This window comes from Drosophila biarmipes, chromosome 3L (assembly GCF_025231255.1).
Source record: "Drosophila biarmipes strain raj3 chromosome 3L, RU_DBia_V1.1, whole genome shotgun sequence".
NCBI classification, from domain to species: domain Eukaryota; kingdom Metazoa; phylum Arthropoda; class Insecta; order Diptera; family Drosophilidae; genus Drosophila; species Drosophila biarmipes.
In genome coordinates this window covers 2,183,217-2,207,054 of record NC_066613.1, presented here as the reverse complement: position 1 = coordinate 2,207,054, position 23,838 = coordinate 2,183,217, and the positions used below count along the sequence as shown (strand labels likewise).

The following is a 23,838-nucleotide window of genomic DNA, read 5'->3' as shown; positions in this document are numbered from 1 at the left end:
ACTGCCGGAGAGGGGATCAACCTAGATCTCTTATTAACTGTCAATCGAATCGGCGTTACACTTGGTTTTAACTAGCATCGAGAAATCACTTAGCATTTAGGAATACACAATGATCGTCTTCCTGGAGTGCTTCCCACTGTAGTAACAATCACTCACAGAGCTCGGGGTTTGCTGACAGCCAGTATGGTAACAGCCACACAGGGGCACCCCGCAAGGAGGTGTACTATCACCTTCCTGTAGAATAACGCAATAAATTGAAGGAGGAGGCTGTAAAGTAGTGGCATACGCAGATGAGGTTGCTATAATCTTAATCTGGTAAATATCCACAAAAACTTTGCGACCTTATGACCAACAAATTAAAAATATTACCGGAATGGACGATATTAAACGAACTGGTAGTGAGTCCCTCAAAAATGGTACTCGTTCTATTCACAAATATATACAAGATCTCACAACTTAACCCACCCATCTTAAACAACTGTACGCTTTTAAAGCGATCACGCCAGATACTGGGGGTTAGTACTAAATAATAAAATGGGACTTAAGCCAAGAAAGCGTCCTTTGCAGTCTACTCCTGAAAAAAAGTAATTGCGCTAAGATTTGGCATGTGCCCTAGAACAGTCTACTGGATATACACAGCGGTAGTCACTATATGGGATGACTCTGTGGTGGACCGCTCAACACAAACAATGTATGGTGACTCCCCTAAATAAAGTACAGCGATAAGCGGCTAAGTGTATGGGAGGAGCCCTTCGAAGTACCCCGAATAAAGCGATTTTAAGCCGCCCTAGCCTGGACATAGTAGGCATGGAATTGGCCAAATCGGCAGCCATTCGAGGGATACCGGGCAATGAAAATCCCAATTCTATGGTCACTTTAAAAGTCTTTAAAAAAAATAAATCGATACCGAAGAAAACGAATCTATGCAAAAAAAAAAGGACATGTTGGCGGAGGCGTATACTCCAAATAATTAGATATCAGGAAGTCATTTAGACTCCCGGACCACTGCAGCGTCTTCCAAGCGAAGGTTCACGGTATAAAAGAAGCACTTCGTTGTTTAAAGAACATATGCCTCCAAGGAGGACAATTAAATATATATGGTGACAGTCAAGTTATCTATTTGAAAGGCACCAACTCTCGAACAATATCAGACTGTCGCAGTACTCTCCACGAAATGGCTAGTCAGTTTATTATCAACCTAATATGGGTTCCGGGTCACCGGGACAACAAAGGTAAATGCATAGCAGACGAGTTAGTGTTAACTAAAACGTGGGTAAAGCCGGATACTCTAAACACCGACATTTTTCCTAGTAATCCTAATTTACCGTGGACTCTATCAAGTCTAAAGAAATACTGTTGATGAAATTAACAATAAGGAATGTGTATGTGCAAAGCAATCAACTTATATATTTCACCTGTGCTTCCGCGTGTTTGATTTATTATTGTTTCTTTCGATTGTGAGTTAAACCTGGACAAAATGAAGAGAAAATAAGGCATATTTCACAGTAATACTAATGGCAAAAATGCATCTTAAGCCGCGAATAATATTTGAGCAGTTTATGGACCCGATAAAATTTCTATTTCCACTTCACAACAATTGACCAATAGAACTGCTTAAGTGCAGCACTCATGGAGAAGAGGGCAACTTTGATCAACAGAAGCCAAATCCATCAAAACACAAAGCTCTAAGAGCTCGGAAGGGAGGTTCTTTTCATCCACCGTATCTTTAAATTGTCAGAGATCCCTATTATTACTTCCCCCTAGCAGTACCTCTTTAGGTCAGTTATATAACGTTCTCAAAACGGTTTTATAGAATGAACAACCACTAACCTTCTGAAAATTAAATCATTTGTAAATTATTTAGTAAAAGCAATCGGTTTTCTTGGCTCCTTACATTTATCTGAACGAGAAACAATGACAGAGTGCTGTCAGTCACAAAATATAGCTGGAAGGTGCCAATACATAGCTTGCTTTGATTATTGTATTAGCTGTTTAGGCTTCATTCTGCTAAATATTAGAAATTTTTAGCTTAGTAGGCTTAATTAAAATAAGCTCTCACCATTTGAGTTTCTGTCAAAGCTAGCGCTCACATTAGTTCTCGAAAAAGCGGGACTTTTTCTGTTCGAGAAACCGGCCCTATATTAATAACTTTATACTGGTTAGTAAACTTAATTTTTTTTGGATTCCCAGTGAATCTTTTAAGATGGATTCTAAGTAATCTGAAGCGCAAAACACAATTAGTACTTTTTAAATATTTCCACTCCCGTCTACGTTATCTCCCAAGACCCACAAGGGAGCCACCACGGGCCTATACTTTTTACTTTATTTATAACTGACCTTACCTATGTTATAACTCATTCTTGTGTTTTAATGTACGCAGATGATCTTAAATTATGCATGCACTTCAAATATACCTCTTGCTAGTGTGTCTTACAATCCGATTGGAATAATTTTCAAACATGGTGCTCTAACAATTTACTAGAATTGGAATCCAAGTGCAAGATAGTGACTTTCTATCGTGTCAATCCTCAATTTCCGACATACACGCTGAGTTAAAGCTCACTGTATAGAATAACTCTAGCAAACGATCTTGGTTTTTTTTTTTGGTTTTATTAAAAGATGTTCAAAGAAATGTGGAATGAGATGAGATATTATTAATCCCTTATATAATTTGCTTGACCGCCCGATACTTGAGTATGGCACATCGTTTGGAGTCCACAGAACTGAATTAATTTTGATCGTATCGAATCGGTACAGAAGAACTTTTTGTTATTTGCTGCTTTAAGACGTCTAAACTGGGATGCAAACCTCATTTTAGCTTCTCATTATAGTAGACTAGTATTCCTCCCTAGACAACCGCAGGAACACTGATTGCGACATTCTTTGTTTACACTGGCCGGCATAAGTATTTTCACGAAACAAAAGTTAATATACTAATAATTTGAACTTACTTCTTATAAACTATAGCATCCATGGAAAGGCAATTTAAATGTCGTTTAAATTATACAATACTTTTTTAAACCCAATCAGTACTTATTGAAAAATTCCAAACTATGTGAAAATCTACGTTTTAAAATTTCTTCCTCGTCTTGAAATTCTAAATTCTTTAATGCAAAAAGTTTCTTTAAACAAAAATATAAGTAAACGCCACAAAAAAAAAAATTTTTTTAATTATCATTTTAAAGGTGACAATACGTAAAAAATTTGTATAGAAAAAAAATTGGTTCATGGTTTAAGACAACAAATATCATTCTGGTTATGGTAAATCGATGATACCGGAAATTAAGGAAGCGTTCGGTATTCTACTAGGTGTTCCTTCTTAACTCTTTACAAAGAACTATGAAAAATATTATTACTGTTATTATCGATTTGTATTACTTACCCATCAAATTCCTCAGTGTTCCCCTTCATGCTTGAATTTTTTAGGAATGTTCCTTCACTGGGAGGAAAGTTTTGAATAATGCGATCTGATGGTAGTTTTCTTACTAAATTTAAGAGCGGATACCTTTCTCTTAGTTCTTTCGTAATTTGGCATGCGGATCTGGTTGGTTTTGCTACCAACTTAGTGCACTTGGTCCACTCAGAGAGATTTCCGTTACATATATAACCATTTCTATTAAAAATAAATTGAGAGCTGGCGCATTCAGAGCAAGACTCGATAGCACCAAAAGTAAGTAAATCTGCCGCTTGATCTAATAACCTTTCAGAGTCACCAGTTATAGGCTGTACATTATTGATCTCCAAAAGTTTTTTAATGTCCGCTTTCTTTATTATGCTTTTAAGTTCATCGCGAAACTTAAAAAAGGTATCATTTTGAATTTTCAAAAGATGTTCTTCATTTCCATCAGTTTTGTCTGCTAATTCTATTTTAATTTTTTTGGCGTCTGGTAATTCTTCAGATTTAATAGCACTGTCAATAAAGATTTAATTTAAAAAATAAAATTAATGAAAAGTATATACTTTAATGACCGACTTTTTTACACGTTTACGCACTAACTTCTAATGCAATATCTATTTTTGTATCTTTCTACCATTATTATTATTTTCTTTCTTCCTTAATTCACTTATTGAACGTATGAACACTAGGTTGTTAAATAACAAGAAAGGAAGTTAACAAGCCGAAGTGTGCATACCCTTGCATTTATAAAATATAATCAACGTTAGTAACCCCATGTGAAATTTTTAAGGATTCTTGCTGGCTTCAGTGATATTAAAAAAAAAAACAAGAAAGAAACTTAACTTTGGCCGAAGTTTGTAAACCCTTACGCTTAGTAGTATATAAGTCGAAACCAGCCGGATCGGACAACTGTATCTTATAGCTCCCATAGGAGCTATCGGGAAAAAATTTAAAAAATATTATATCTTCGCAGTTTTTTAACATATTTCTTTCGAAGCTTGGATATAACATTCTTAATTTAATTCTGAATTTCAAATTAAATTTTATAAAAATCGGACGACTATATCATATAGCTCCCATAGGAACAATCGGAAAATTAGTCGGAAAACATGAAATGAAAATTATATCTTTGGTGTTTTTTAACATATAACTTTATTAGCTTAAAAATAAGATTTTATAATTAGTTCTGAATTTCGAATTAAATTTTATTAAAATAGGACGACTATTTCATATAGCTGTCATAGGAACGATTGGAAAATTGGTGGAAAAATAATATGAAACGAATCATAGCTTTTGGGGCTTTTGACATATTATCTTAGAATATTGGGAATATACATTTTTTATATTTTTAAGAATTTCGCATTCAATTAAATAAAATTAGTGTATATTTTTTACAACTGCAAGGGTATATAAACTTCGGCTTACCGAAGTTAACTTCCTTTCTTATTGTTTCAGCAGTGCAAGGGCAAAGATTTGTATAAAACAAAGGAAAGTCAGATAAATATATATACAAGATTTTATTGCGCCTTATAAAAGTGGCACCATTAAATTTCCAACAGTTAATGTAAATAGGAATACTTAATTGTAAAGCCGATAACTAAAACAAGAAAGGATGTTAACTTCGGCAAACCGAAATTTGTATACCCTTGCAGTTATAAGAAATAATCAACTTTAGTAAATAAATTCTTTCCCGATCGTTCCTATGACAGCTATTATGATATAGTCTAGCGATTTTAATAAAATTTAATTCAAAATTCAGAACTTATTTAAAAATGTTATATCCAAGCTTAGAAAGGTATATGTTAAAAAACACGAAAGATATACTTTTTTTTACATTTTTTCCCCCACAATATGTCAACAAAAAAGGAAGTTAGCTTTGGCAAGCTGAGGTTTGTATACCCTTGCAGTTATAAGAAATAATCAAATTTAGTAACACCATGTGAAATTTTTAAGGATTGTTGCTGACTTTCGTGATATTAAAAAAAATCATTTCATTCTTTTTTTCACACCATTTTTTTGACATCAATATGTTAGAGTAGTCCGATTTTTATTAAATTTAATTAAAAATTCTCAAATATATAAAAAAATATATTCCCAAATTCTAAAATTATATGTCAATAGCCCCAAAAGCTATGATTCGTATTTTTCCACCAATTTTCCAATCTTTCCTATGACAGCTATATGATATAGTCGTCCGATTTTGATAAAATTTAATTCGAAACTCAGAACTAATTATAAAATGTTATTTTTAAGCTAATAAAGTTATATGTTAAAAAACACCAAAGATATAATTTTCATTTTATGTTTTCCGCCTAATTTTTCCACCAATTTTCCAATCGTTCCTATGATAGCTATATGATATAGTCGTCCGATTTTAATAAAATTTAATTCGAAAGCTTTGAAAGTAATATGTTAAATAACACCAAAGATATAATTTTTTCATATTTTCCGGTTAATTTTCCGATCGTTTCTATGGCAGCTATTTATATAGTCGTCCGATTTTGATAAAATTTTATTTAGAAACTCAGAACTAATTAAAAATTTTATTTCCAAGCTATGAAGCTATAAAATTTAATTCGAAATTCAAAACCCATTAAAAAATGTTATTTCCAAGCGTAGAAGGTTATATGTTAAAAAACACCGACGATATAATATTTTCATATTATTTTACCATTAATTTTCCGATCGTTCGTATGAAAAAATTTAATTCAAATTTCAGAACTAATTAAAAAATGTTTTTTCCAAGCTTAGAAGGTTATATGTCATAAAACACCGAAGAAATAATTTGTTAAAAATGTTTACCCGATAGTTCCTATGGCAGCTATAAGATATAGTTGTCCGATCCGGCTAGTTCCGACTTATATACTACCTGCAATAGAAATAAGACTTTTGGGAAAGTTTCAGCCCGATAGCTTTAAAATTGAGAGATTAGTTCGCGTAGAATCGGATGGACAGACGGTCAAGAATTTATATACTTTATGGGGTCGGAAACGTCGTCTTCAGTGCGTTGCAAACTTCTGACTGAAATCATTTACCCTCTGTAAGGGTACAACAATAATTTCATTATTTTTCTGACCGTTTCTTTGAGAGCTAAATGTTAGAGACGTCCAATTTTTATTAATTTTAATTCGAAATTCTTAAAAATGTTATGAATAATATTCTTAATATTATACAATACTAAGTCTAAATACTAAGTCCGATTTTAATAAAATTTAATTCAAAGTTCAGAACTAATTATTTCCAAGCGTAGGAGGTTATATGTTAAACAAGAAAGGAAGTTAACTTCGGCAAGCCGAAGTTTATATACCCTTGCAGTTATAAGAAATAATCAACTTTTGTAACACCATGTGAAATTTTTAAGGATTGTTGCCGACTTCAGTGATATTAAAAAAAATCATTTCATTCCTTTTTTCAGACCGTTTTTTTTATATCTATATGTTAGAGTAGTCATATTTTTATTAAATTAAATTAAAAACTCTTAAAAATATAAAAAATTATATTCCCAATATTATGAGATAGTATGTCAAAAAGCACCAAAGCGATAATTTGAAAGTAATATGTTTAAAAACACCAAAGTTATAATTTTTTAATCGTATTTTTTTACCAATTTTCCGATGTTTCCTATGACAGCTATATGATATAGTCGTCCGATTTTGATAAAAATGTATTCGAAATTCAAAACCAATTAAAAATGTTGTTTAACAAGAAAGGAAATTACTTCGGCAAGCCCAAGTTGGTATACCCTTGCAGTTATAAGAAATAGCCAACTTAAGTAAATAATTTTTTTAATATTATTTTCCCACTAATTTCCCGATTGTTCCTATGACAACTATATGATATAGTCGTCCGATTTTGATAAAATTTATTACCAAATTCAGAACTAATTTAAAATGCTATTTCCAAGCTAAGAAGGTTATATGTCAAAAAGCACCAAAGCTATAATTTGTTATATATTAATTTCCCACCAATTTTCCGATCGTTCCTATGAGAGCTATATGATATAGTTTCCCGATTTTGAAGTTATATGTTAAAAAACACCAAAGATATAATTTTTTTAAAATTTTTTTCCCGATAGTTCCTATGGGAGCTATAAGATATAGTTGTCCGATCCGGCTGGTTCCGACTTATACACTACCTGCAATAGAAAGAAGACTTTTGGGAAAGTTTTAGCCCGATAGCTTTAAAGCTGAGAGACTAGTTTGCGTAGAAACGGACGGACAGTCGGGCATGGCTAATATATATACTGCAATAGAAAGAAGACTTTTCGGTAAGTTTCAGCCCGACAGCTTAAAAATGAGAGACTTTGCGTAGAAACGGACAGTCAGACGGACAGACGGACATGGCTAGATCGACTCGTCTAGTGACGCTGATCAAGAATATATATACTTTATGGGGTCGGAAACGTCTGCGTTGCAAACTTCTGACTGAAATCATTATACCCTCTGCAAGGATATAAAAATACTTGCCGCGATGACCTTAATCTCTTAATAAAATTAGTCTAAAACCAATTTTACTACTGCGTGCTACTTATTAAATTTTAGAAAGGTGAAAAAGAATTGATTTTTATAAAACACTTTCGAATAGCAAACCTTAATGAAGGAAAATTTTTAAAAAAGCGGTGAAAAAAAATATATTAAAAACCACAACATAAATATCTTTGATGAGGATCAATAGGCGAGTCGGGATAGTCATAATTTGAATTTCTTTTTTTTAAACTTTGGCATCAATGGAAAGGTAATTTACATGCCGTTTGAATGATACCATTTCTTAACCCATTCAGTTCTTATTGAAAATTTTGAATTTGTGTGAAAGTCTATTTTTTAAACTTATTTTCCCTTCTTAAGAATAGTTTGCTTAGAAGCGGACTCGTCTAGTGATGCTGATCAATATGAGGGTCAAAATCGTCTCATTTAATGCGTTGTAAATTCCTGGGTGTAATCATAATACCCTCTGTTGACCTGTTGACTGGCATTCTTTATGATTGTAAGTCATCCACCTAGTCGTGATTTGATTTTATTTTGTTCTTACTAAATAATCTTAAAGATAAAATATTAAGCTAAACTGTGCCCACCTTAGCTTTCAAACTAATATGCTACATTACGGTATATATACTTACGGAAGAATGTTTTTAATTTCTTTTTGGTCTTTACTCTTTAAACTTGTATAACCAAGCATATTTTCTCCAGAATCAAACCACCCAAGCTCAGTGCGCAATTGAGCAAAACAGTCCAAATGATGCCAAAGAGGCTGGCCGCCATACTTCATTCCAACTTCAGTATCATACACAGTTTTGCGTAGGCGAACTTGATCTTTATTTATTTTTTGTTCACATCCGCGGCATGTCGACCGGCTAGATTTTGCATACTCGATTCCAAAATCTTTTAGTACCAGGTTCGCTGATTTGGATCGTTTTTGTCCCGGTTCGGCGTGTATAACTCCCTCTAAAAAAGTTAAAAATGTTTTTATTTAAATAAAAAAAAGTAAATAAGTTTACCAATAAGATCAGTCAATTCTTTTTGATCAGTAAATCGAAGGTTTCCAAAATTTTGTATGACTCCCACAGAGCCAGGACGTTGATACTTAAGAAAACAGCTTTTGTGAAACCAGTTCGGCACTTTTGCGTCATGAAAGGCAGACTAAAGAGTTAAAAAAGAAAATATTTAAAAGACAGGACCGTAATTAATATAAGTAACTTTTACTTGCATGCCTTTACTCGTAGAGTTAAAGATAATACTAGATACGTCCGAAAGTATATAACCGGTAAAAAGGGGATGTTTTCGACTCTATAAAGTATACATTTTCTTAATAGGAATCACTACACGACTGTCCTTCCGTTTCTAAGCACTGAGATTTTGGAAACAATTAAATCTAAAAAGTAGTGATTTGAAGATTCTTTAGCTTCTTGTTTGTTTTTTTTATTTTAAAGTGTGTATATAGTAAAGATTACAGATCAAATCACATAGTGTCCAAGTTTTCTTCTCATACTTATTTCGAAAATATAACAACACTTAATCTAATTATATTTGCCGAACGAAAGACATGATTTTCATGAGTCAAAAGCAGGCTTAGGCTTGGCTGATAGTTGAATCACTCAAAAAATAATTTTTTTTCTTGATTATTGTAAAAGGTCAAGCAACCAACTTATTTATGAAATCTTTGTTGAGACAGGTATAAGAGTTCCGTTAACACATTCACACTCTGGAAAATACCGGTTGAACAAGAATACTTTCCGACGAATCCAGTATACCCTTTTACTCTACGAGTAACGGGTATAAAAAAAATATGGTTGGGTTTAGAAATTAACCTTTTTTACTTTGTTTAATGTACTTGGTATTAATGTTGTAATTGTGAAACACGATATATTTTCGCCGACATCGGCAACGGTTTTTCTTAAGTAATTTGAAGCACTTTAGTGAAAATTGTACTGCTTTCTTAGTTTTAAAAGCATTGCAATTTATGCATGTTTATGCGTTTATGCGTTAATTGTATGCACAACTTAAGAGAATATGTACAAACAAACGGTCGGCAGCACCCTATTAAATGAGCATACGGAATTGTTCTGCCCATCCCAATCGTAAGTTCAGGAACGTGTTTTAAAGAACCATAGTTCTGGTAATTTTTTTACGCAAAACAAAACGCATGCAAGTTATATGACACATTATTTAGGGGCTCTTACACAATTTATAAACAACTTTGAGCCGAGAGCCAATTTCCAAATAACTCTGACAGACCCGAGATAAACCCGTGGTCAGCTATTTCTTTCAACCAGGCCTCCGAATCATTCCCACACAGATCAATTTCACGCAGCCCAAATCAAACGGATGCTGTAAACATCCAGTCCGTTAACGTAAACAAAAAGATCCCCAAAGCGGTCCCTAAAACTCCGCTAATGTAAACACCAATTTCCGGCCAAGATTGGACTTCAAATTTAATTGGCAAATTGCATCATCCTATTTTCCGACTCTCTTGAGCCATTCTCTTTATCAATTTTTGGGGATAAAATCTCTTAAGCCGAGGTTTGATTATTGATCATTGAACTAGAGATCAGACAGTCGGTTTTTGAGATCCGAATCGAGCAGTAGTACAAATCGAGTAAAAGTAAACGAGCAGTGAATTAACTAAGTTCAAAGTACAAAAATTGTAGTAGTGATTAAGTGATTAATAAATAAAAGTAAATTTTTTTAAATCAAATCACTAGTGAGAAACTTAATTGGCACCCAACGTGATGCCGTGCGATTAAAAAATTCTAAAAAAACAAGCTTTAAAATAAAAACAAAAAAGCTTTAAAGTGAAAAAAGGAATTTAGCGCGTCCAAAAAACCCGATACAACCGACGAATAAATAAAAAGTTTGTGTTGATCAAATAACTAAGGTGGAAATTAATTAATGAAATAATCCCCTTAAAATCTCAAACTACAAAATAGTGATCGTAACATAAATTCACTGCTCGGACAATATAAAAATCAAAAAGCGACAAAAAATTTTCAAAGAAAAAATATAATAAAAAATAAACATTGTGAAAAAAAATTTTAAAAAATCTTCAAAGTCAACAACAAAGACGTTATAAGAAAACAGGCTGAAGTGCAATCCCTCGCCAAAAATTGGAAAGAAGGAAGACCTAATTAAAGAAGGAAGACCTCGAGACAATTTAAAAACAGAAAAAAGAAGGACGACCCCAATCAGGATCATCATTCAGGATAAGAACGACCCCAACAGGAAAAATAACAACGAGAAGAGAAAAAAATAAGGACGATTCGTGAGCGATACTATTTTTATCCTACAATTTTTTATTATTATTTTTTAAAAAAAATTTGTAAGAAAGGAAATATAAATATACAAAGTGGAAGAGTTAATTTCAAATTTTGAAAGAGTTCTCAAAATGCCAGAACCTTCAACAAGCCAGACTGGAGCAAATAAAAGACTCCACATGAATCCACAAGAAAATACAAGCCATCAGGCAATAACAAACAACACAATGTTAAATGTAGGAGATTTAATTAAGCAAATTGTAAATCTTGTCTCATTAAAGGAGGAGATCGTTAACTTAAGATAGCAGCTTTCTCACAAAATTAAAACGGTTGAGGATTATCAGACAGAGATTGTAGATCCGAATATAAAATGCGACACATCTTATGAGATTATCAAATCTGTTAGGGAATATAAAGGTGAAGAGGATAAATATGTAAGCTGGAGAGAATCGGCAGAAGTAGCCATGGGACAATATGCCAGAGGGAGTGAAAGATTTTATTCTGCCTTATCTATATTACGAAACAAAATAACAGAAATGGCAAACGACGCCTTAACCCATAACGGTACTGTATTAAATTTCGATGCCATAATGGCCAGACTTGACTTCGTCTTTAGCGACAAACGACCAATTCACATTATTGAACAGGAATTAAGTGTATTGAGTCAGGGAAAATTATCCATAATGGATTATTATGGTACAGTTAATAGAAAATTAACTCTGCTAATTAATAAAACTATTATGACCTACGGTAGAAACAAACCTATAACAGCGGAAATGAATGAGAATCATAGGAAGACAGCTCTTAGAGTTTTCATTACCGGCCTCAACGGCCAAATTTCAGATACTATTTTCTCAATGAATCCACCTGACCTACCAAATGCAATGGTCATAGTTCAGGAATTGGAAAGCAACAACATGAGGGCTCATTTCGCAAATAGTTTCTCTACTATTCAGAGAAAACATAGTGAGCCAAACTCTAGTGGAAATGGACAAACACATTTCAACCACAAGACTAGACAGCAAAACAATAGTTATAGTAACCAGCGAAACAATAATAATTTAAGGTTTAATCATGACACCTACCAGAACAAAAATACTTACGGTTATTATAATCAGAATAAAAATAATTCTTGGAACCAGGGTAGATTTAATAATAACCAACAAAAACAGTGGAACAACTATAGGCAGCCACAAAATAACCCGGAACCAATGGAGGTAGACGAGTCTATCCAGGTTCAGAATAAGGCTTTCAACGGCTATAATCAAGGCTACAATAAATATCAAAATAATAATTATAGTCAGAACAAGTGGGATCAAACAAAAAAATTTGAGACCCAGAACACTCAGCAAGGACAAGCCCAAAATAAAAGGGTACCAACTGGAACTGTTAACCAACCGGCTAACAAGACGATGAGATTAACTAACATTGAGGAGAACCATTTTTTAGACACAAGTCAGGAGTAGGTTTACCCTACTTAATTAGAAAAGATCCAAAAATAAAGAAAAAATTAAAAATATTAATTGACACTGGGGCAACCTCTTGTTATATAAAAACAAGAATTTATAAAAATAAGAACGAGCTTCCAATCTACAAAAGAGTATCTACAGTGAATGGATATTCAATAATTAAATATTATCATATGATAACTATTTTTGATACGCGATATACTTTTTATGAAATAGATGGGATAGACTCAGATTTACTGGTCGGCTATAACCTATTAAAAAAAATAGGAGCGGTAATTGATACAGCTAAGGGAGTAATTAAATATAATGGAATAGAAGAAAAATTAAATTATGATAATGGAAGCATATTAAACTAACATTCTTTAACAGAAGAAAACACCATTCTTCCATTAAAAGAATTTATATTAAAAAAATACTTTGATGAAAAAGCTCAAATCAGATCCGAATCTGAAATGGGTAATCAAAGCGAATCTAGTTTGGGATATACAAATCCTGAACACGCCGTCGTTGAAAAATCCGACAAAAACAAAAGTTTGGAATTCAAAAATTCCGAACACGCCGTCGTTGAAATATCCGACAAAAATAAATGTTTGGGAATTAAAAATCCTGAACGCGCCGTCGTTGAGAAATCCAACAAAAATAAAAGTTTGGAATATAAAAATTCTGAACACGCCGTCGTTGAACTATCCGACAATCAAAAAATAAATAACATAAAAATATCATCTGCAGATCAAAGAAAAGATCTGGAGAAAGAAATATTAAATATTATTAATGAAGAGCATTCAAAAATAAATATGCAGATCTCATTTAGGACAGATATCCGCGGTGAAATAAACACCGTAAATGATAGGGCCATTTACAGCAAACAATACCCTTATGCTCAATCAGCTTCAGATTTTGTGAATTCTGAAATAAATCGAATGTTAAATGAAGAAATTATAAGACCAAGTAGAAATCCTTATAATTCACCAGTACATTACAAAGATTTAATTCTCATTATTACAATTTTGCTGAACGCAAACATGAAAATTTCAATTGAAAAATCAAAGTTCTTTAAATTAGAAACCAATTTTCTCGGTTACGTTGTTTCCCACAATGTGATAAAAACCGATCCCGAAAAAATTTCTACTATCGTTAAATATCCGATACCTAAAAATATTCGAGAGCTTAGAAACTTCCTAGGCCTTACAGGATATTACAGAAAATTTGTGCAGAATTACGCAAATATAGCTAAACCTTTAACAAAATATTTAGAAGGTCAAAACGGCAAAGTATCAAAAAAGGCATCACGTAAAACTTTAATACAGTTTGATGATTCAGCTGTAAGAGCTTTTAACGAGCTCAAAGAAAACTTAATTGCACAAGTAGAACTAGTACAACCAGACTATAATAAAAAATTTACTCTTACAACGGACGCTTCAGACTTAGCAATTGGTGCTGTTCTTTCTCAGGAAGGAAAACCAATTACATTTATTTCAAAAACTCTGACAAAAACCGAACAATTATACGCAACCAATAAAAAGGAACTTTTAGCCATTGTATGGGCTTTTAAAAATCTTCAAAATTATTTATATGGGGTTAACAACATCGAGATCTATACTGATCATCAACTTCTTTCATTTTCCATTTCTCAAAAAAATACAAATATTGAGATGAAAAGGTGGTATTCCTTTATTGAAAGCTATTCACCCAAAATTATTTACAAGCCAGGAGCAACAAATGTTGTTGCGGACGCTTTATCTAGGATTCAAATAAATAACTTAACGGAAAGTAATGAATCGGTCTCAGATCAAAATACTCAGCATTCTGCAGAGAGTAGTTTTGAGAATGTAATACAAGAAACCCGAAAACCCTTAAACCAGTTTAAGCAACAATTGCTAATAGCAACGGGGAGGTATACAATACATGAGTCGATTAATGTATTCGGAAATACTAGACATATAATAGAGTATGACACTCCAGAAAATTTAGTATCAATCTTAAGGGAATATATTCCACCCAACATAACAATAGGAGTTCACTGTACTCTAGAAGATTTTTACAGAATTCAAAAACCACTTAAAGACAATTTTATAAATAAATTTTTATACACAAGGACATTTTACCAGGATGTCCAGAACGCTGAAGATAGATCTCTTATTATCACAGAAACTCATTGTAGAGCTCATAGAGGGCTAGATGAAAATTATAAACAAATAACTAGACTCTATTATTGGCCAAATTTATACAAAAAGCTTAAGCTTATAAAGAATTGCACTATCTGCAATCAAAACAAATACAACAGGCACCCAGTACAGATTCCTATCGGTCAAGCACCAATTCCAGAAAGAGAAGGTGAGAATTTGCATCTTGACATATTTTACGCCCAAAATCTTATATTCATTACTTGTATAGATTCGTATTCGAAATACTTAGTGGTAAAAGAAATCCCTACTAAACTGAATATAGAAAATAAAGTTTCAGAAATTTTACAACAATTTCCATTAGCCAAATCTTTAATGATAGATAACGAACCAAGTTTCTCTTCATCCCAATTTAAATCTTTTGCACAAAGAAATGGGATATCTTTATTCTTTGCAGATCCTCGACATAGTACGACTAACGGACAAATAGAAAGGGCACACTCTACCTTAACAGAAATTGCTCGCTGCATTAAAGATGAGCTTAATTTAATCGATTATTCCGAAATTATAATTAGAGCAGCACAAAAATATAATTTAACAATTCATTCAATAACCAATCATCGACCTTTCGATATATTATTTAATAAAATCAAACACGATGATATTCCTAAATTATTGCAGCAAGCCCAAGAGAAAATGTTACATTTTCAAAATAAAGATAGACAAAATAAGAATTATCACGTAGGAGAGGTAATTTACGAAAAGAAACATGGGGAAAGGAACAAGCTTAATTCTAGATATAAAAAACAAGTAGTTAAGGAAAACCTTCCAAATAAAGTTATTATAAATAACAGAAACCGTACGATTCATAAAGATAATATTAAATAACTTGTTTCAAATTACAGATAATGATTTGAATAATGTACTTTTTATTGCTGGTAGCAACAACCAAATCCGAAATTATGGATTACACGAACCATGATTTCCTTCTTTACAAGGATACCAAAGATGTTCTTATTTATGAATCACACGCAGATTTATTTCATATAACTAATATAAGTTTTTATAGAGAAATAATTAATCTTGAAACAGAATTTCTAAAGGGTCACGACAACAAGAATTTTCTCTGGGAAATATCCCACGATTTAGAAATTATCAAAATACTTATCTCTCAAGTTATACCCAGTAGATCAAAAAGAGGCATTAATGAAATAGGCACCATTTGGAAATGGATAGCGGGAACGCCAGATCATGATGATTTCTAACAGTCCAAAATAAAATCGATGATTTAATACAAAATAATAACGATCAATTCGTTATTAATTCTAAAATATTTAAAGAGATAAAATCTTTGTCTGAACAATTCAAAACAGCCTTTAAAAATCAAGAAATTCCACTTAGAAAATATCGTCTGCTTTTGCTTACTTACGATCTTATGAATTTAATGGACACAATTACACTTGCCAAAATTGATGTATTTAGTACTAAAATTCTAAACAATGATGATATACTAGAAATTTATAAGCACGAAGATAGACCTGTAGTTATAACAGACCATTTAGATATATCTGAATTTAAAATCGCTTTGCATCAAGATCTTATTACAATTTACATAAAATACCCTACTATTACCGATCGTTGTGACGTTTAAAATTCAAGATCCATTTCACATAACGATGGAAAATTATTAATTGATAATCACGTCGCAAAATGTAGAAATAAGTATCATGTAATGTCTAATTTTAAGACAGAAATATTTAATAATTATTGCACACTTAACCCAGAAGGCTCTTGTTTCACTAGATTACTAAATGGAGAAAAATCCTTTTGTATCAAAATCCGAGAAAAAAATAAAAATGTAGATGTAATCCAAGATGGAGCCATTTTTGTAAATGCAGAAAATACAGTTAATGACACTCATTTAAATGGGTCATATTTAATAACCACCATTGGCACCATTAAAATTAATAATATTTCCTACACCAATGTAGACAGTAAGATATTGGAATACATCACAGCTCGAAAATATACAGATTTTCTTAGTATCCGAATATATTATATCTAATGATATAATATTAACATACTAAATCCATTTATTCAAATTAAACAAACTCAAATACCAGTTACGTTAATATTAATCATATTCTCATTTACATATTTAACTATTATGATTATTATCAAATTCAGAAAATTTTTAATATTCAAACCATGGCAAAATCATATAGAAATTGAACCAGAAAATAATATTTCCGATAATGAAATAAATAATATACCCGACAATGAAAATACCCTAGAAGAAAATATCATTGTCGAATTAACCCAACAATTACATTTATTATACCCATCAGTTCCAATGAATCGGGACGATTCAATTTAGAATGGGGGGAGTTATATGACACATTATTTAGGGGCTCTTACCCAATTTATAAACAACTTTGAGCCGAGAGCCAATTTCCAAATAACTCTGACAGACCCGAGATAAACCCGTGGTCAGCTATTTCTTTCAACCAGGCCTCCGAATAATTCCCACCCAGATCAATTTCACGCAGCCCAAATCAAACGGGTGCTGTAAACATCCAGTCCGTTAACGTAAACAAAAAGATCCCCAAAGCGGTCCCTAAAACTCCGCTAATGTAAACACCAATTTCCGGCCAAGATTGGACTTCAAATTTAATTGGCAAATTGCATCATCCTATTTTCCGACTCTCTTGAGCCATTCTCTTTATCAATTTTTGGGGATAAAATCTCTTAAGCCGAGGTTTGATTATTGATCATTGAACTAGAGATCAGACAGTCCGTTTTTGAGATCCGAATCGAGCAGTAGTACAAATCGAGTAAAAGTAAACGAGCAGTGCTCACTCAACAATGTAAATGGGCGTTCTGGTTGCAGTCTTTTGGGAGCCATCTGGGTGTGTGTTAATATATTGCATCCAGGTCTATTTTACTGGGAATGTAAAAAAAAACAAAACTCAAGCCCGAAGGTTGCCGATGGCCATTTTTTACGATCGTCTTCTTCGGTATATGGAACTGTAAATAAATTTTAGCACCTTTAGTTTCCTAAAATGTTAAGCGGTACTCTTTTCTTTAATGCTTTGCTATTTATTTATTGAATCTTCTCCCGTTAGATACTAACAATAAGTGTATCAAATCTTAAACTAATTAATCTAACTAACAGTCATATGTCTGATATTGTGTTAAAGGTGGCCCAAAAGTTATTGCTGGCTTGGCAGGTCGTTGCGTTGTGGATGGAATCGGCTGGAAACCTAAGTCAAGCCTCTTGCAAGGCGATTGGGGTGCATAGAGAGATTTTCATTGCAGGACGCTTTTTTTTTTTTTGTTTATTTCATCTTTTACAGTAAGAATGCCTAGGTCCCTGTGCATGTTTTGACTGCGAATATACCATGGTGCCCCAGTGATAGTTCGCACGATTTTCGATTGAACGCATTGTATAAAGTTTATGTTGCTGCTACTCGCGTACCCCATAACTGGGAGCCATATGTCCAGATGGGCTTGAGAGTGGAGTTGTAGAGCAAAACCTTGTAGTCCAGACGCAGGAGAGAACGATCGTTAAGAATCCAGTGGAAGCTGCTGGCTTTTAGTTTTATATGTACTTTTTTCCCGTTCCGTGTGTCTTCTCCAGGTTAGTCGTATGTCAAGGTGGGCGCCGAAATACGTTTCATCGTTGGCTTCTGCGTACTATTCAATAATATTGGAGGGTATGTTTGCCTGTTGAGAGTAAACGTTATGTGTTTACATTTTTGTTCATTTATTTAGTACGCCAGTCAGATAGCCATCTATCTACTACGAGGAAGTGATTTGCTAGCTGTGCTGTGGCTCGGCCTGAGAACCTCGAGCGACTAAAAATTGCCCTGTCGTCGGCGAACTTAGATTATTACCGTAGTTATTACCTGCTCGTTCGTGGGAATGTCCGCTGTGTATAGGAGGAACAGAGTAGGCCCTAGCTCGCATCTATGTGGGACTCCAGCTATGATAATGTAATGTTGTTTTGATGTTTTGATTTTGTGCATGTGCGTTTCGTGTTGAGATAATGGCTGCTGATCTGTAATTTTTGGGCTTTGAAAAAGAGTTATAAGCACTGGCAAATGGTCTGACGACATGTACGCAAAATCACAAGGTACATTATAGTCCCCTGCAGCTGTATAGCGATCTCCAAGCATGATAGTTGCGAACTTTTGGTAAAAGTGGGGCCTGATGCGTGGGCTTTACCATTTGGATGAACTGGGGGTAGAAATTTGAAGTTTGAAAGTTGTATTTGTTTGTGAAGTGCTTCTCTATCAGTAGCATAATGACGATATGATTTTCATTCAGGAACTGTGTTAATTCAAGTTTGTGCCGTGAAACGCCATTGGTGTGAAAGGGTATACATGTAGAAGGGAGAGTTTCGACCCAATAAAGTTTAAATATTCTTGATCAGGAGAGTAACGGGTATCTGCTAGTCGAGGCACTCGACCATCCGAGCGGGTATATATATATATATATATATATGAAACCCGCTCGGATTTAGCAAATAAAAGGCTAGGCCTGTCATGGTACGCAAAAACACAAGGAAGAGCGCTATATATTAACTAAGTAGCTAACCGGACGGAGGCGATGACCGAATGTCCGAAGCGGGTATATATATATATATATATATGAAACCCGCTCGGATTTAGCAAATAAAAGGCTAGGCCTGTCATGGTACGCAAAAAAACAAGGAAGAGCGCTATATATATATATATATATATATATATATATATATATATAAGTTAACTAAGTAGCTAACCGGACGGAGGCGATGACCGAATGTCCGAAGCCCAGCGGCGGCCAAAACCGCTGACGCGACATTTGGACGGATGCTCGCGCATAGCCGGCAAACAAAGCATATTTGCGTGGCCGCTATGAATTTCATTTTTGTCTTTAATTTTAGTTCAGTTTTGTAATTTAGCTAATAAAGAACACAAGTTCTGCGCAAAAGAACTCCGGCAACCGCCGTTAGAAATTTTATCATTTTCTATCAAGAGTCTCTAGGCCAGCTAGAAAAGGGGAATAGTTTTCCCCCAATATAATCATCCTATTTCTTCAGTGGATGACCAGTGGCCAGTCGGCCAAGAGGAACAGTGACCGCAGCGAGGGACAACTCTCCCGCGCCCACAAACTTACCAGCGACCAGAAACCCGGCCGCTTCTTAGTTGCCGCCACCGCTCGAGGTCGACTTGCCCACGAGCCTAAGGGCAGCATTTGGATATTCTCTTCAACTGGACGGCTGCACGCGATCACGCTCACATCCACTGCACTATGGTCCAAAGAGCCAAATTTTTGGCATAAACTCTAAAAATGATCGTAAGATTCTGAAAATTTGCACGAATATCAGGGACGATAAAAAGAATTTCCCCCCGCCCCCATACAACCAATATAAACAAAATTAAACATATATCGTATTTATTGGTATAAATAGTAAAGTCGTCTTATATACAACCCCAAAATCAACACAAATGAAAAAGCTAATACATTTATAAAATATATTTTTATCATTATATTATTAAACTAATTTTCATTTTCAATTTCTGAATCCAAAATAATATTATCTAAACAAAAAAAATCTTCTTCGTCTGTTTCTCCATCCGACTTTCCGGTCATATATAGCTCTGGATCAGGAACATCGAGTAGATCAATGACTTCTTTGGGAAGGACCATTTGGATTTTTTTTTCCCTTTCTTTCAAACAAATTGTAGAGAGAAATGGGTCGGAAGAGTCCAGTGCTCGATGAAAGACGTCTTCAATATTTGCTAATCGGCTGCATTTTCTGGCATGAGACTTTCGATCGCTCTTGTATAATTTGTTTCGCGCTTCAGATGCATTTTCTCCAAGCACACCAACTGGAACAATAAAATGGGTTATAATTTGATGTCCATGTACCAATATTTTATGTACGGTTGGGGACATTGGATATCAAGAATACAGTTTCATATATAAATTAAAAGTATTGTTACACAAATATTTAAATTTTTCGGAGTCAATAATATGCTCAGAAGAAATTGCTTTTAAAATAATATAAAAATTATACATGAGTTTATAATCCAAATCCAAGATAGCCGAAAATTGTAGACTATTTGAGAATGCCCGTCTTGCGGTATTTCCGTCATTGCTATTACCGCTTCCATTTTGTTTTGGTGTATCTACATTAAGGCCAAGCTCAATCCAGAACTTCTCTTGAATACTTTTTTTACGCAAGGATACTTTAAGCTTTTCATCTCCTTTAACGTGCCATTTCTATAGGAAATTCGAAGAGGAAACTCCATAAACCGTATCCATGCATGTAGCGGACTCACCCCATATTTTAAATTTTCTGATTTCACATTAAAAATCGGCGAGTTAAAATCAGTTGTTTTAAGCAATTGAGTAGGCTTTGCTCCACATAACGGACATGATTGGCACGAATTGGTTCCGGTTACAATGCTTAAGACCTTACCATCGATTAAAGTCATATGAGTTTGGTATTTTACAGTTATTATATTGCTTTTGTAGCTTTAAGATAATACGTTTAGGTTTTCTATTTCCACGTCCAGATTTTTTTTCTCTTTTAAAATCAGTGCAGTACTTTCCTTCACGAACTCAATTTTCAAAGGTCGACAAAATCTCACTGACTGTGGAGTCCTATTAATCCAAATAACCCGATGATGCTGATCTATTAGCTTTAACGGTATAACAGTGGTGACAAAAAGCGAATCATCTAAGCCAACAGATTCATTCAATTGAAATCTTTGCTTATATGTGCTGTGTCCAGTAGACCCATCGAACCCATAGCTCACAATTAAAGTGCATTCTGTTGCATCTGGCCAAATATCAAAAACTTCCTGTTGCATTTCAAGTATGCGGTGAGCTGTATGATCTAGCAAATTTTGGAATGAGACTTCCGCTCTCGTTTCACAGATTTTAATTTCCAGTGGTCTGCATTTCAATTTGGATTCGGCGATTTGATTATATGAAGGGAAAATATCACATCCTTGTTGCTTATTTAGTGCTCTTATATTCAAATATTGCTGCTTTGTAAATCCATTTTCAATAAAAAATGCCAGTGCACTATCAGGACTTATTGGAATCGGCTCATTCATATTAAGTTTTTTTTTTAAATCATTTATGTCTTCACTGCTTTTAGCTTTCTTTAATAAAAAGGCGATTTCTGGTTCCTTAGACTTTTTTGCTGAAACTGAGGCAGCGTGTAAAAGGAGAGAAGTTGAATGAGCTTCTTCTGAAGCCAGCTCAGATGCTAATTTTCTTTTAAGACGAGGTCCTGCATCTTCATAATTCGACTTTTTTCTTCCAGTTTTCAAAGTGACTGGTTGCTTATCAATGCGTATAACCATTTTTGAACCAAGCCATCGTGAGTGAACTGATTTAAAACGCCCTAACATACGATTGCATTTCGGTAAGTTTCTCTTAACATAGTTAATGAAATACTTAACTTTATTTAGTATTTTCCCCATATGCTCTTCAAAAAGTCAATCCTGTCGCTTTCTGTTATTCGTTTTATAACAAAACCTCTAACAGAGTCGTCTTTCCGGTTGCTCTCCTCCCAAACTTCGAGGAGCGCTGCATGAGAAAACTCATAAACACCTGCAACATGTATTGTTTTTTCAAAAAGGGGCAAAACGGGCAAAAACCATTACTTAAAATTGATTTTATAGTATTTTGTTAAAAACATTTATATATTACCTTCAAGGCACTTGGAGGCACTTAAAAGAAAACTTTAACAGAACACGTGTACTTTTGTTAGAATAACCTAGAACAACACACTTGCAACACATTGGAAAAAACAACACAAACATGTATAAATATAGTAAAAAGTTTAGAAATTATAAATTTACATACCTTGACCTTTGTTTAGCTTTGAATGTTCGCTTTAATTGATTCACTAGCTGCAAGTTATGAAAATTTTCCCGCGTTTTTTGGCCAAAACATAACGACACTGAACAGCTGACTTTAAAAGCGCGCGGAAGATTAGGGGCACTCCGAAAAAATCTTTCCAAAATTTTTTTATATCATTTCAGTATTATAGAAACCAAAAAATTAAACAAAAATAAATTATTTCACAAAAAAAAATATCATTTATGCCAAAAATTTGGGCTTTTGGACCATAGTGCACTGGGGGAATATCAACAAGATTAATTGGCGCTCAACAATAAAAACCCAACGGTTTCGCTTAGATATTTTTACATTCTTGGAAGAAAAATTTTATCTTTGAGGAAGAAACCACAGTAAATAAAATGTAAGTGGACCTCCTATTTAAATATTTTCTAACCAGTCTGCAAAGTAGAACTAGATAATACAGAATACTACGAGAGTAAAACGGTTCCGAGCCCGATAAAATTCGGGATTTGATAAACAAAAATAAAATATATAAATATATTACGTTAAATTCATTCATTTTTCTGATTTGAAATATTTTGACTATGAGTCGAGGCTGTGTGTCAGTCTTATTTACCCTATATCTCTTATAATTTACAATATTATAATTATTATATATTTACCGCTACACTAATTTTTATGCAAGGGCACAGGTATCTACTTCCGTCAAAATTAACTAGGTGAATTATATAGTGATGAAATACGAACCCTCATTTTGGCGGCTCTGTGTCCCCGTTTTCTAATCCCTTTGTGTGGGTATATGAGCTCGCCATTTTCTAAGTATAGAAGCGTCAAGCAGTACGCTAGCGATTCAGGGTCAGATAGTGAAAAACTTGCCTTCGAGCTTCCACTCCGAAAAACACGCGTAAAAACCCCCCGCGGGCGAAAGGGTAGACCTCATGGATCCTGAACAACTTAGAGGGTGCGGCTATTGAAAACGCCATGGCCGGAAACTCCGCCGTAAGTTTACAAAAAGAACGAGAGTTCAGACAAGTAATCGATGCATTGACCAGCCAAGTTCGGCCCCAACGCCAGAAATTAAAGTTTATGCAGCCATAGAAATCAGGGAAACAGTTCAATGCAGCGAGCCCCTGGACGCTGTCAAGTGCCTTCCTGAATTTGCGGGGGCACAGGAGTCATATGTTTCGTAGAGGCAAGCCGCCACCGCTGCCTACCACATATTTAGACGATACAATG

The 23,838-nt window shown here is 33.9% G+C and overlaps 2 protein-coding genes across 9 annotated transcripts in view; both read right to left on the bottom strand.

Moving 5' to 3' along the window:
* Window positions 1–23,838, bottom strand: part of LOC108025564 (poly [ADP-ribose] polymerase) — a 109,487-nt gene that overhangs the window by 78,128 nt on the left and 7,521 nt on the right. For 5 of the 7 annotated variants that reach the window (XM_050886201.1, XM_044092596.2, XM_050886200.1 and 2 more), the window contains exons 2-4: window positions 8,892–9,033; window positions 8,514–8,838; window positions 3,383–3,910 (exon numbers count right to left, since the gene is read on the bottom strand). In XM_050886201.1, coding sequence (XP_050742158.1) covers window positions 3,383–3,910; window positions 8,514–8,838; window positions 8,892–9,033 — 995 coding nt within the window. Of the gene's footprint in view, window positions 1–3,382; window positions 3,911–8,513; window positions 8,839–8,891; window positions 9,034–18,802; window positions 18,976–23,838 lie in introns of those variants that run through there. The other 2 variants (XM_050886203.1, XM_050886202.1) reach the window with 2 other exon arrangements.
* LOC127010860 (uncharacterized) lies at window positions 20,626–23,595 on the bottom strand. Of its 2 annotated transcripts, XM_050886220.1 has the most exons (3): window positions 22,606–23,595; window positions 22,450–22,529; window positions 20,626–22,350 (listed from the first exon to the last, which is right to left on the bottom strand). In XM_050886220.1, exon 3 carries the CDS (start codon window positions 22,218–22,220, stop codon window positions 21,264–21,266), a length of 957 nt encoding a protein of 318 aa, XP_050742177.1. In that variant the 5' UTR covers window positions 22,221–22,350; window positions 22,450–22,529; window positions 22,606–23,595; the 3' UTR covers window positions 20,626–21,263. The 2 variants fall into 2 exon arrangements, with proteins under 2 accessions (XP_050742177.1, XP_050742176.1); XM_050886219.1 differs by having other exon boundaries at window positions 22,450–23,595.

Bases quoted from the DNA above. Each gene is read 5' to 3' on its own strand.
- LOC127010860 (XM_050886219.1), bottom strand. From the start codon at position 22,220: ATGGGGAAAATACTAAATAAAGTTAAGTATTTCATTAACTATGTTAAG.